Source organism: Phodopus roborovskii, unplaced genomic scaffold, assembly GCF_943737965.1.
Source record: "Phodopus roborovskii unplaced genomic scaffold, PHOROB, whole genome shotgun sequence".
Taxonomy (NCBI): domain Eukaryota; kingdom Metazoa; phylum Chordata; class Mammalia; order Rodentia; family Cricetidae; genus Phodopus; species Phodopus roborovskii.
Window position 1 is genome coordinate 15,506,425 of NW_026126547.1, and position 13,533 is coordinate 15,519,957.

General features: G+C 42.8%; 1 protein-coding gene across 2 annotated transcripts in view; it reads left to right on the forward strand.

Annotated features, from left to right (window-relative positions):
• Positions 1–209: 209 nt before the first annotated feature.
• Positions 210–13,533, forward strand: part of Xpo1 (exportin 1) — a 41,758-nt gene continuing 28,434 nt past the window's right edge. The window contains exons 1-3 of one of the 2 annotated variants that reach the window (XM_051200634.1): positions 210–986; positions 5,864–5,995; positions 11,743–11,844. In XM_051200634.1, the coding sequence (XP_051056591.1) occupies positions 5,870–5,995; positions 11,743–11,844 (228 nt within the window). In that variant the 5' untranslated portion in view covers positions 210–986; positions 5,864–5,869. Of the gene's footprint in view, positions 987–5,863; positions 5,996–11,742; positions 11,845–12,945; positions 13,009–13,533 lie in introns of those variants that run through there. The other variant, XM_051200635.1, reaches the window with a different exon arrangement.

The following is a 13,533-nucleotide window of genomic DNA, read 5'->3' on the forward strand; positions in this document are numbered from 1 at the left end:
CTCCGACTCACTCCTTTGCGTCCCGCCCCGCCTCCCCTCCCCCACTCTGCGGGCAAATCACTGCTGGAAAGAGGCGGGGGCCGCAGCGGCAGGCTCGTGTGGATCCTTGAGGTGGGATTGACGGGCTCTCGGACCAATAAGAGGTAGGCTTGTGGCGCGGCTGTGGCCGGGGCCGACCAATGGGCGCGCGGCCTGGGGGCGGAGGCCCAGGTTCCAAACGCTCCGCGGCGCCATGGGCTGAAAACTCAACCGAGATGGAATCTCCCAGTCTGAACCGGTTTCAACCGGTTCCGAGTTTGAGGCACTAGGAGGAGGGGGAGAAGCGGCTGCAGCGGCCGCGGCAGGAGCAGCGGGAGCTTCAGCATCAGCAAGAGCAACAGTAGCTACAGCCCCGGCGGCCGTGCCTGTTCCAGCCTTTGCTGCAGCAGTCGTGCAACCATCCCGAGGGGGAGGGGGGAGCCACCAGTCGCTGAGGAGCACGCGAAGGGGGGAAAGTTTAGGCGAGCCCGGGTGGGGGGGCCCGGCGCCGGAGCGGCGTGAGCGAGGAAGCCTTGTGTGGTAGGGGGAGCCGGACTGCAACTGGCGGCAGAGCGGCCCCGGCCCTACGGACTCGCGCTGCTGCTCTCGCCGCCGCCGCCTGTAGCTGGAGGGTCCTGGGCTCTGTCTCCGGACTGGCCCGCTCCCCTCCCCCTTTCTTCCCTCCCCAGCCGGGCGGGAACATTTATTCCTCGGATTAATTCCCCTTTTTGGTGGGGCGCGCGTGTGTGTGTGCGTGAGTGTGTGTTGGGTGGAGTTGTCCCTGGAATAGTAAATATTGAGCCTTTTTTTTTTCCTTTTTGGCCCTTCTCCGTTTTTTAATTTCTTTTTTTTTTTTAAGGTGGGAAAACTGTGAAACCCACCTTGATTTCCTCCCCTCTCCCTCCTCCCCACCTTCCCTCGCCCCAAGCCCGGACAAGGAAGCAAGAAGCAGTTGGTTGAATTTCTGGGTAAGTCTGCCGTGTGCTCGGGGCCGAGGGTCGGGCGGCGGCGCGGCCGGCATGAGGCGAGGCGAGCGGGCGGCGGGCGCGGGGCCCTGGTCGGAGCCTGCGATTGAATGGAAGCGCTTCTGTCGCTCGGCGATGGAGGCGGGGAGGTGGCCGCGGGAGGGGAGCGCTTGCTGGGTCATCGGCGTGTGCGGGTGGCGGTGGAGGACGGCGAGGAGCGTGGTGGTGAGGTAGAGCCCCTGCGCGTGGGTTGAAAGTCTTTCCCGGTCCAGAGGGCTGGGGAGAGTTGGGGTGATTTCAGAAACGTCTCTGTAAATTATTAGGAGTGGAAGTTTCCAGAAATATTTAGTGCAGCAGCATTGAAACGTCCGCCTGCATCACGTGGCCCCCTTGGTGGAGAGCTTGGGATGGGGGAGGGAGGGGCTACCGAGTCCCTTCTGGTGGGGAAACTCGAAAGCCTTGTGGGTGGTTTTTTGTTGTTGTTTTGTAGTGGAGCAAGAAGTAGGAAAGGTTAGTTAATTTTTTTCCGAGGATCTGTAATTGGGGCTCCGCGTTGTAGGTTTTTTTTTTTTTTCCGCCCAGGGCTTATGTGTCTTGTTGGTGGAAGCATTTGCTGCTGGTCATGGACAGTGAATGATTCCCTCCCAGATACTCCTTCTAATCTCTTGAGTTTGGGGTGGAGGAGAGGAAGTGGTGGTAGTAGAGGATGCACTAAAACGTCGAGGCGGGACCTCGGATCACTCAGAGGACATGCTGCATGGAGAATGGGCGGTGAACTTAAGGCGCCGGGTCTAAATGCCTCCTCCGAGTATGGGCGGGGTGAGTGCGTGCTCCTGTGAGCTATAGTTAGAAGTGCTGAGAGCGGTTCGGGTGGGAAGCCAGGGAGGGCGGGCCCTTCCGAGTGAGGCGTGTTTCTTACTGAATGAAGCGAAGCCGGCGATTGCCCACACGCCAAAGTAGCAGTCTTTTGTGGCGTCTTGTTTCAGCTAATGTGAAGTTAACTTCAAACAGTGGTTAGGATTTTCTGGGTTTTGGGTGGAAACTGATAGGTAGTGTGTGTCTCTGCTTGGAGTTGCATTGAAGACATATCGGTAATCACTTGTAGAGTCACACCATTGCTGGATGGTTCCCTGCTGTTCGAAATCCAGTGAGTGGAATTTAGGATTAGGGAACACAAACAAAGGGTATTTCTAGTGAACACTCTTCCTCCAAAGCTGTTTACGTAGTGCGTGTTCTTAGGCTGGTAGTGGAAAGAATGTTTTGGAGACTATTTGATTTGAACTAGTAAATGTGCTTAGCATTGACCACAAAACAGCCATTTCTGGGTTACCTATAGTTGAAGGATAGGTAGGTAGGTCGTTTGTAAGGTAGTTCTGACGATGGCCAGCTAAGATTGGACCCCTCCCTCCATGAGACTATCTAGTATACAAACTTATAGATGACCAACTTGAAAATGAAGCTTGAGGGGCAGTTGACTAATCATTATTACATGTAAGTTGTGGTATTGTCCAGAAAAGGTTGATTTCAATTTTAACCATAAAGTTGAAAATTGTGTTTTAAGCTGTAAACGTTATGGCCCTTGGAGGTAGTGGAAATAGCCATTTGTTTATGGAATTTATTTTGTTTCATAAATTAGTACTGAGATCTGTTTTGAGCCTCACTGGGTGCCCCAGGCTGGCCCTGTGCTTTCACCTTTTTGAAGGGATTGCTAGCCCTTTCAACTCTTGCAAGGGTTTGTTTCCTTTGAGCCTCGTGTCAATGAGGCTGCTGGCCTGAGTGTTAATCTCTGCCTTTCACCTTCCAAGAGCTTGAATTGTGATCACGGTGTGATGGCCATTGCTAGGTAGGTCTTTATTTTTACATTAGGGTAGTTTGTTTCTTTACCAACTGGCCAAGCCTAATTAATCCTTTGACTATTGTGACTAATATGTATTTTAATGAAACCTGTGTATTGAAATTGAAGTTGTATCATAAGTACCACAAATAAATGTGCAATTAAATAATACAAATAAACAAAATGCAGAAAATGCCAGCCTTATCTGTGTTTTGAGACACTCTCACTTGTGGCCTTGACAGGGATGAAAGCTGTGGGTGACCACACCTGGCCTTGTTTTTTAGTCAGAACTTCTGCAGTCCAAAATGTTCTGGAATTTACATCTCCACCTTCACCTCCTAGGAGCTGGGGTATAGGACTAAACCACCACAGGTTCCAAACTGCTGTTTAAAAAAAGGGTAGGACTGAGTGGCTCAGCAGTTAAGAATTCCTACTGCTCTTGGTGAGTGCCCAACCCCTACTCAGGGTGGCTTATAATCAATGGCTCCAGCTCAGGTGGTATCAGACATCTCTGGTCTCCTTGGGCACCTGCACTCAGCCATACATTCTCACACAAACACAGAATTAAGAAATATGACCTTAAAATCATAACTTTTTCTTAACCAGTTGTTCAAAAACTGTAATCAGATATGCTATTCATTTTCAGATCCTGGAAGGTTTCTAAACACTGCTCTAAAAAGTGTCATGGAAATACTTATGTTTTCCTCCTTAAATGATGTGCAGAATTTGCTTAAATTTGAGCTAGAAGCTCACACCTGTAGTCAGTGTCTGGAAGTTGAGGCAGGAGAATTGCCTCATAAGTGATGTTCACAGGCTGCTCTATACGTGTAAGAGGATTCTACTGCTGAGGCACTTGTACAAACCAAGCCTGTAATCCTAGGCTGTGCTGGGTTTGTGACAGAAGGATGACAAGTTCAAGGATTTCCTGTGCTAAAGAGTGAGTTCAATGCCAGCTACCAACTTTTACTTATGAAACCCTGTCTGAAAATAAAACCAAGAGGTGGAGAAATAGCTCAGTGATAGTGTGTAGTGTCTGAAAAGGTGGCAGAATAAATATTTGTTCAAGGTAAGAGCTCAGTTTGGTGGGGGTCAGGTCTCCATCATGGAAGGATGATCCTTTGGATTAAACTCTGGTTACTTGGCTGCAAATGCATTAGCCACTGAGTCATTTTGTTAACTCCTGTTGTCCAGGATTATACTTTTTCTGTTGCCTTATTTTTATTTGGGTGCAGCATTTATTATGTGACTCTGGCTGTCCTGGAATTGGCTCTGTAGACCAGGGTTCACAGAGCTTCAACCTGCCTCTGACTCCCTATATCTTTCATTTCACCACCAAGCCCAGCCTTATGGTTTGTTTGTTTGGCTGTTTTTTCAAGACAGGGTTTCTCTGTAGCTCTCTGGCTGTTCTGGAACCAGCTCTTGTAAAGGATGCTGGCCTTGAACTCAGAGATCCACCTGCCTTTGCATCCGGAGTGCATGCACTACACCTGGCTTGACCTAAACCTGATGCTGGGATTAGAGGCATGAGCCACAATGAATGCTCTTTGACACCAGGATAGTTTTTCAAAGCTAATGTTACTCAGGACTGATGGGTTGAATTAATAGTGCTACACATATCTCTCTCTCTCTCCCCCTCTCTCTCTCTTCTCTCTTCTCTCTCTCTCTCTCTCTCTCTCTCTCTCTCTCTCTCTCTCTCTCTCTCTCGGTCAGAGTGCCTTATAATCATCCTCTCTTTTGAGGCAGTGTTACTGTGTAGTCCAGGCTAATTTGGATCCATGGTAGTTATGCTTGGTTCTTACAGTATAATTTTTCCTCTTGGTCGTATATTCAAGGGATGTGTTTGCTTGAAGATTCTGATTACTCTTAGATAAGGCCCAGTGTCCCAGTGTGGCATGGCATTTGTCAGATGTATAGCCCAGGTTGGTTTCAAATTAGAGATCTTGTCTCAACCTTCCAAGTGCTTGGATTATATGCATATGATCCTATACTCTTGGTGTGGATGGTATTTTAGTGCTCAAACATAGTTGAGGATGGAAAGTAATGTTGTGTGGTTTGATTGTAGAGTATATGTAGAAAATAAATTCTGTAGGGGTTAAGGGTATTGGGTTCTAAAATGTTAGATGGTTCTACAATTACAGTACAAAGTAAATGTTTTCACACTGTCCTGTCTGTGACATGTTTATACTATGCTAGTCAAAAGATTTGCTTAGGATCATTTTTTTTTTTAAATCCCTGAAGTCACATGTAAAAATTTGAAATAAGAACTTGTAAAGAGGGCTGGGCATAAAGGTGGTGAGTGTTTGCCTAGCATGCCATCCCCAGCACTTTGAAAACTGGACATGATACACAGAACTGGAGAAGACAGAACAGGAGGGTCAGAAGTTCAAGGTTGGTTGGGAGGTGGTGGTACACACCTTTTGTCTCAGCACTTGGGAGGCAGAGGCAGGCAGATCTGTGAGTTCCCGACCAGCATGGTCTAGAAAGCAAGTTCTAGGACAGAAACCCTGTCTCTCCCCCCCCCCCCCCCCCCCCCCCCCCACACACAGTTAAGTTCAAGGTCATTCTTAGCAATAAGGAGTTTCGGGTAAGCCAGGGCTAGGGACCAAGACACACAAACTGAAAGTCAGACAAGCAAGAGCCTATAGGAAGCTTGGTCACAGTCACACACTCCTGTAGTTCCCACCCTTGGGAAGCTGGTGGCTTACATAGTGAAACCCTCTCCCTGTCACCACACTCACACCCTTATAACTCAAAAGAAACAACCTTTAGGGCTATGGAATTATAATGGATTCACTTGAAAATTAAATTGGTGTATTTTATAAATGTAAGTGGGGTAGTTTACTAGGAAAGTTGAGTGAGCCTATTAGCTAATGCAGTTATAGCTTATTAATAATTTTTGTTGCTCTTAATGGTTTCATAATAATTAGGTAAAAATTTCTGTATTCTAAGTGTTTGTATGAATAATGCTAAAGTAGAATTACTCAGAAAGTGTTAGTTGTTGTTCAAACTTCAGTAATGTGACCTTTTTTTTTCTTTCTTTTTTCAGTAATCTATGCCAGCAATTATGACAATGTTAGCAGACCATGCAGCTCGTCAGCTGCTTGATTTCAGCCAAAAACTGGATATCAACCTCTTAGACAATGTTGTGAATTGCTTATACCATGGAGAAGGAGCCCAGGTAAAGTAGATGACTAAAACTTTTATGAAGTTTTTAAAATTAACAAAGCAGTTGAGACTTTTTCTCCTTTTTATAAAATATGTTCTATAGTTTATATGAATTTGGAGTTGTTTACAATTTGAATTTTCTGGGAAAAGGATCAGTGTTGAATGTGGTCAAGGGGGAAACTTAGATATACACTTGGTCTGGGCCCCTCCCCCCCTTTGAGACAGTCTCAATTGTAGACCATGCTGGCCCCCAACTCATGAAGATCTGCTCATATCTGGGTGTGAGGGTTAAAGGCATTTGCCACTGATACTGGCCTTTTCAATGTGTATTTTGGTGTGCATGGTGGGGCTAGGAGGCTGCTATTAGAGGCCAGATGTCCCGAAACTGAAGTTATGGGCAATTGTGAACCACCCAATTGTAGATGCTAGAAACTGGACTCTGACCTGCTGAAACATCTCAGCCACTTGTCAATTCTTAACTCCAAACAATAAAGAACCCACCATGGTGGCACACTCCTTTAGTGCCAACACTTGGGAGTCAGGCAGGACTATCTGAGTTCAGGACAGCCAGGGATACACAGAAAAGCCCTGTCTTGAAAAACAAAAAATGAGTAAAGAGAATTAGAACCCATTGTAAATTCTTTGCTAGTTATTAGTTTATTTGTGCTTGGTAGTGATGCATACTTGTAAGCCAATACAAAAATGCTTATTTGTACCTTTATATGTCTTTTACTTTAATTGATATGGGTGTTTTACCTGTGTGTCTGAACCATTTTGTGCCTCATACTCATGGTGGCCAGAAGATTGTGTCAGATTCCCCTGGACCAGAGTTACAGAAATTGAGCCACCATATGGTGCTGGTAATCATACAAGAACCTCTTGGAAGGCAGCCAGTGATTAACACCTGAGTCGTCTCTGCCATCGCCCAGTGTTCTTTTTTGGGGGGGTTGAGATAGTGGGGTTTCTTAGTGGCTTTAGAAGCTGTCCTGGGACTAACTAGCTCTTGTAGACCAGGCTGGCCTCGAATTCACAGAGAGAGAGAGATACCTGCCTCTGCCTCCCAAGTGCTGGGACTAAAGGTGTGCACCAACACGGCCCAGCCCTTATTTGGAATTTTTGTTTGTTTTCTGAGACAGGGTTTCTCTGTATTGCTTTGGAGCCTGTCCTGGAACTTGTTCTGTAGACCAGGCTGGCTTCAGACACAGATATCCACCCCCTTCCAACCCCCCCCCCCCAAGCCTCTGCCTCCTGAGTACTGGGACTAAAGTCTTGCACCACCAATGTATGGCTTCTACTTCCAATTTTTAAACATTGAAATTGCAGAAATCTTTCAGATGTTTATCTAAAAATTCAGTATGAGCTAGACGTGGTGTACTCTTTAATTCCTGCACTCTGAGAGGCAGAGGCAAGAATATCTATTGAGTTTGAGATGGGCCTAGTCTACAGAGTGAGTTCCAGGCTAGGCCGGTGCTATCATAAAGTTTATAAACCTGAACCATGGGTATGGTGGTATTGTTTATACATTATTAAAAGTGAGGGATAAACTATGTAGATATTTTTCATTTATTTATGAAATTATTCATTTAATAAGTTTCTAAAAATATTTATAAAAAGCAATATGAATTTTTGATCATTACTTGAATTTTGTGCTCTTGTAAAAGAAGTCATGTTAGTGACTTACCTTACAATAAGCTATGTTTTGGTGATATAACACCTAATACATTATAATTTTGTATTTGTGGTCCTAGCACTTGTGTAGCAGAGGCAGGAAGATCCTGGGTTTGAGATGAGCTTGGGGTGCATAGCAGGTTTCAGGCCAGCCTTAGCTATAAAGAAAAACTGACAATGGAAAAGGTATGAGGCGGTGTGTGTAGATGATTAAACCATGTAAAAACTGTAACATTTGTGGGACAGAATAGTTTTGAGTAAAGTTCTGTGCAATTGGCCTGGTGATGTGTAAACAACCCTAATTTGAGTTAGCCCCTGGAACCTGCCTGGTAGAAGGAGAGAATTCACTTTGGAAACTTCTGAGTTGAGATTTAAACATTGGCCATGGTGGAACATGCTTTTCTTTTCTTCTTTGAATCTCAGCACTAGGGAGAGACAGCACGATGAGCAATTAAAAGATTAGCATCTTCTGCTTGCCATGGTCAGAGTCAGTCTTAAGTGCTCTCTTTTGACTGCTAAGTCTTGTAACAGGACAACATTTAACAGTGCAGGTATTATTGCTAACATTAGATTCCTTGGACAACTGTCTGCTGAAAGTTAATTTTGTTTGAGGTATTTTCTTAATGGAGTGGTAAGGCTGAGACTGGGTCTCACTGTGTAGCCCTAGTTGTCCTGGAACTCACTGTATAGACCAGGCTGTCCTGAAACTCAGATATGCTTGCCTTTGCCTCCCAAGGTATTCTGCAAGTCTGGCTTGTTAAAGTATTTTTGTTTGACTTTGGGTGCTATCATAAAGTTTATAAACCTGAACCATGGGTATGGTGGTATTGTTTATACATTATTAAAAGTGAGGGATAAACTATGTAGATATTTTTCATTTATTTATGAAATTATTTAATAAGTTTCTAAAAAATATTTATAATGTATACAGTGTTCTGCCCCCATGTATGCCTGCATTTCAGAAGAGGGCACCAGGTCTCATATGGTTGTGAGCTGCTATGTGGTTGCTGGGAATTGAACTCAGGGCCTCTGGGAGAACAGTGGGTACTCTTAACCTCTGAGCCATTTCTCTAGCTCCCAGTTTATGGAATTCTTTGATGCTGGTTTCACTATGTAAAGAGAGCTTAAGGGCTGGAGAGTTGGCTCAGCAGTTAAGGGTGCTTGTTACTTTTGCAGAGGACCTGAGTTTGGTACCCATTGCTGACATGTGACTCATAACAACCATAAACCCTAGTTCTAGGGTGTCTGAGGCCTTCTTTTGGAGGGCACAACACATAAACATGTCAAAATAGTCATGCACATAAAATTTAAAACTAAAACATCTTAAGAGTTAAAAACAAATGAGAAGAGAGGGGAAAAGTACTATAGACTGACTTACTATTTTTAAGATTTATCTGTATGTTTTTGCCTGTGTACATGTATGTGTACCATGTGTGCCACTAGAACTGACTGAGGTTACAATGGTTATAAACACCATGTGGTTGCTAGAAGTAGAACCCAGGTCTTCTACAACAGCAAAAAGTACTAAGCTGGCCTGGACTTCTGTGTAACCGAGACTGGCTTCATCTTTCCAAGTACCGAGATTTTAAAAAGTACAGTAAAGGTAGAAGCAGCCAAGTCATGGTGCACACCTCTAATTCCAGAATGGGGTTAGATCTCTGACTTTGATGCTAACCTGGTCTACAGAATGAGTTTCAGGGTGGCCAGGGCAACAGAGAAACCCTGTTTTGGGGTAGGGCAGGATGGGAGAGGTAGAAGCAAGGGCAGGAGAGCTTAAGGCTTGCCTGAATTGTTTGACAACATAACCATAACAAAATTGTTTATGATTTCTCTGTGTGACAGCCCTGGCTATCCTGAAATTCGCTCTGTAGACCAGGCTAGCCTTGAACTCAGAGATTCCCCCTGCCTCTGCCTCTTGAGTATTGGCATTAAAGGCTTCAGCCATCACTACACCAAGCATAAGCATTTTTGTTTATGAGAGCTAAATAAGACTTTGTTTCCAGTAACAGTCTGACAGATCAGATGTAGAAATTGTATTGTATCACAGATGTAACTGTTGGTTGACCCGGGTTCTCATACCATAGGGTAAGTTCCCAGTGTAGCTCAGGGTGATCCTGAACTTGGCCAGGCTGGCCTTGAACTCACAGAGATCTGCCTGCCTTTGCCTCCTAAGCACTGGGACTAAAGGCGTATGCCACCACCACCCAACATTTTCTTTGCTTTTAAAGATAGGATGAGAGCCAGAGATGGCTCAGTGGTTAAGAACACTTGTTCTTCCAGAGAACCCAGGTTCAATTTCCAGCACCCACATGGTGGCTTCCAACTAGTCCTAGGGATCCAAAGTATTCTTCTGATTTTCACAGGTACTACATGTACATTGGTGCACAGGTAGAATGATTTCATGTAGCTGAAGCTGGCCTGGGTTCCTGATCTTACTATTTTATATACCTTCCAGTTTCTGGGATTACAGTTGTGTACATTTTGCCTGGTTCTAAAAGTAATATATAGTGGTTAATAAGATCATAATGAATATGATATTTGCTTACTTCAAAATAAACTTCTCCCCCATTCCCTTTCTTGAAACAAAGTTTCTGTGTCCTTATGTGGTCCAGGCTGACAGTTATTTTCTGCTGTAGCCTTTTTTGTTTTTTAGATTTTTACTTTTATTTGCCTTTTGAATGCTATGATTACAGGTGTGTACCACTGTGCCTAATTCATGCTTATAAATTTGTGGGAACAGAGAAAGGATCCAGTTTAGCTACAGAATAACAAAAGTAAAAAAGATGTGAATGTGAAAAGATTAAGTGGTTAAGAAAAGAATGTCAAGGCCAGGTGGTGGCACAGGCCTTTAATCCTAGCACTTGGGAGACAGGTGGATCTGAGTTCAGGGCCAGCCTGATCTACAGAGCTATTTCCAGGACATCTAGGGCCACACAGAGAAATCCTGTCTCAATAAGCCAAAAACTTGGAAGAAGAAAAACCAAGAAAAGAATCAGTAGACTAAAAACTTTGGTGAAATGTGTTATGAAAATCTTATGGTTAAATCAAAGAAGCTAGAATAGTAATGTTAACATGGCTAAATATTTAAAACCATATTAAATGCAAAAGACAAATTGCTAAAGAAGATATATTGTGCGTTCATGTGTGTGTATTTTCCCTTTGTAGCTCTGGCTGTCCTGGAAATTTATAGAGAACCCTGTCCTCTGTCTGCCTCCTGAGTCTGGGATTAAAAGCATGTGGCACCACACCCTGTCTGTCATATTCTTTTATTTCAATTTTGAGATTAAGTAGCTTGCTGGCCTTGAACTCTTGAGATCCAGCTCCTAGTGCTGGGATTATTAAAGGCATGTGCCAAAATACTTGGCTAAGTATATATTCTATTTGAACCACGTTCCTGGCTGGCCTGTAACTCGGAACTTATAGATCACATGTCCTCCAGCAATTCCTGCCTTCCTTCCTTTTTTGATATTAAACACTGAACCTGGGGCTTTGCTTCTAAGTTTGTGTTTTGCCACTGAGTTCTTAACAAACCCTTGATTGAATACAAGTTCAATGTAATGAACCAGATTTGTGGGGGAAAGGCTGGTATAATTCAAAGAAATAAAATCTTTCCAGTTATTCTCTCCTCTTTTCTAAAATCTCTCATTTCTCCCTTTCCCTTGGCGTCTAAATTCAGTAGCCTGGTATCTCAGTATTAGAGTTAGGCTCACAGAGAAGCACCATGGTTTTAAAAACAGTATGTCTGCATCTGTGTGAATTTGAAGGTCAGAGGACAACCTGCAGGAGCTGATTCACTGTACATATAGGTTCTGGGGATGGAATATGTGATGTCAGGCTTGGTGGTCTCACTAATTGAGAGTGGTTTGAGCTGGGTAGCTAGAGAGCTAGGGAATCTTACTTTACTCCACCTCCCATGGGATCATAGCCTGTACCCCAAGTCTGAGCTTCTACTTCTGGAAGAGTTTATCTCTCAAATGTTTCTAGAAGGTAGAAGTACCATTGTGTTGTTAGGTTTGTGCCTTTCTCCATACTTTACATTTTAATGAATTCTAAAGAACACATTAACTTAATTCTTTCTGTATACTTTTTCAGCAAAGAATGGCTCAAGAAGTACTGACACATTTAAAGGAACATCCTGATGCTTGGACACGCGTCGACACAATATTGGAGTTTTCACAGAACATGAACACGAAAGTAAGCAAGTGGTGGTTTTTAAAAATTTGTTATTCTTTTCTTCCAGTCTTAAACTTTGAGGAAGGTATCTCATTTTTAGTATTAGCGTTTGTTACCAAAGCATTTTATATTGCTAATTTATTTCAAAATTATTCTAGAGCTAGAATTAGTTCTTGCAAATAGTCCTATGAATTATGAATGAAGTTTTTATAATTGGACTAGTGTGCAAGGTTTTTCTTTTTTCCTTTTTGGGGGTGGGAGTTTTTTCCTTTTAGAATATGTATATAAGTCTTAGTAGCTTAAGTTTTAAAAGTTACTCAGAGATGAGACTTGACAAATTATTTGGGGCAAGTAATCAATATAATATAGGCTAGACACCATCAACACCTAATAGTGTGGACAGCTCAACCCTACTCCATTGTACCAGTGTTTTTAATGATACAGCACTCTGCTCTTATTTGCAATTGAAAATGTTACTCAGGGCTTTTTTTTTTTTTTTTTTTTTTTCTTCTTGAGTTTGAACAGAAGGGTTGATCAAAATGTGTTTTGACTGTTTAATGCTTGATGATTCACGCTTCTCTTTAAACGTCTTAAAGTATAAAATACCATGGCATTCTGTTTAATACACAAAAGGTTTCTGCTTGATATACATTGTGTTAAAACAGAAAATAGCCATGTGCACATCTGTTTATGAAATCGGAGTGTGTTAGTTAACAGTTTAAAAATATTAATTAGTTTTGACATCTTGGTAATTTTTAAGGCAAAAATATAGCCCAGAACTTCCTCAAAGTGCTAACCTTAAGTAACATAACAGTGTTTGCCTGTTTGCTTGCCTGGTAAATTTTGCTTTTTATACTGACAGACATTACTAATGTTTAAGTTGATTTATCAACAGTATTTTTAAAAACTCAAATTTGTCTTGTGAAAAATGAGATGATTAGAGGAACAGAAAGAAAGCAACAGGTAAAGAATTCTTCAATTTACATAAATTACAAATGATTTGGTGCTAAATTTATGCACTATGACATTTGGCTTTTATGCAATCATTTTTTTTTTCTTTAAAGATGTTAACACTACCTGATATTAATCATAATGTTCCATTATGTTGATTGCTTGTAATAGGAAGAAAAGGGGTGTCTTCCTGTGCAACTACACAGCTAGGCTTTGACGGCAGGCCTCCACAAGGTCTACCCTTTTGATTCCCTTTAACTGAATTCTGTTCATCAATTGTTTTTGTTTCATGGGTGGTGGGAGGGGAAGGGGGACTCAATGCATAAAATAAGTATTTCTAAGGGCTCAGAAATTTCTGCCATAGGGATCATTTCATGCGTTTGTTTTTTCATGTAGTCTTTGCTGTTACCTGTCCCTCATCTTCATAGCTCAGCAGTGGATAACTCAAGTTCTGAGACTAACGTAGAAGCAGGTTTTTACTTTTTTGTTTGTTAGTTGTTTTTAAAAGATTGGTTGTCACTTCACATTTATGAAGAAAATTATTTTTCCAAAGGAATGAGAATTATCTTTCCAAGTTTTGTATCCAGAGTTGTTTCTGATGAGGAGAGGTTAGGGCTTAGATTGCAGGATGGATACACTTGTGTGCACCTTTGACCATGTGTGCTGGATGCTTTTATTGGGCTCCCTCCCTCAACCTCGGTTAGAAAGTTTTAAAATATGAATTGTGTGTTCAGCAAGCTAATCCTACTTTTGTAATTG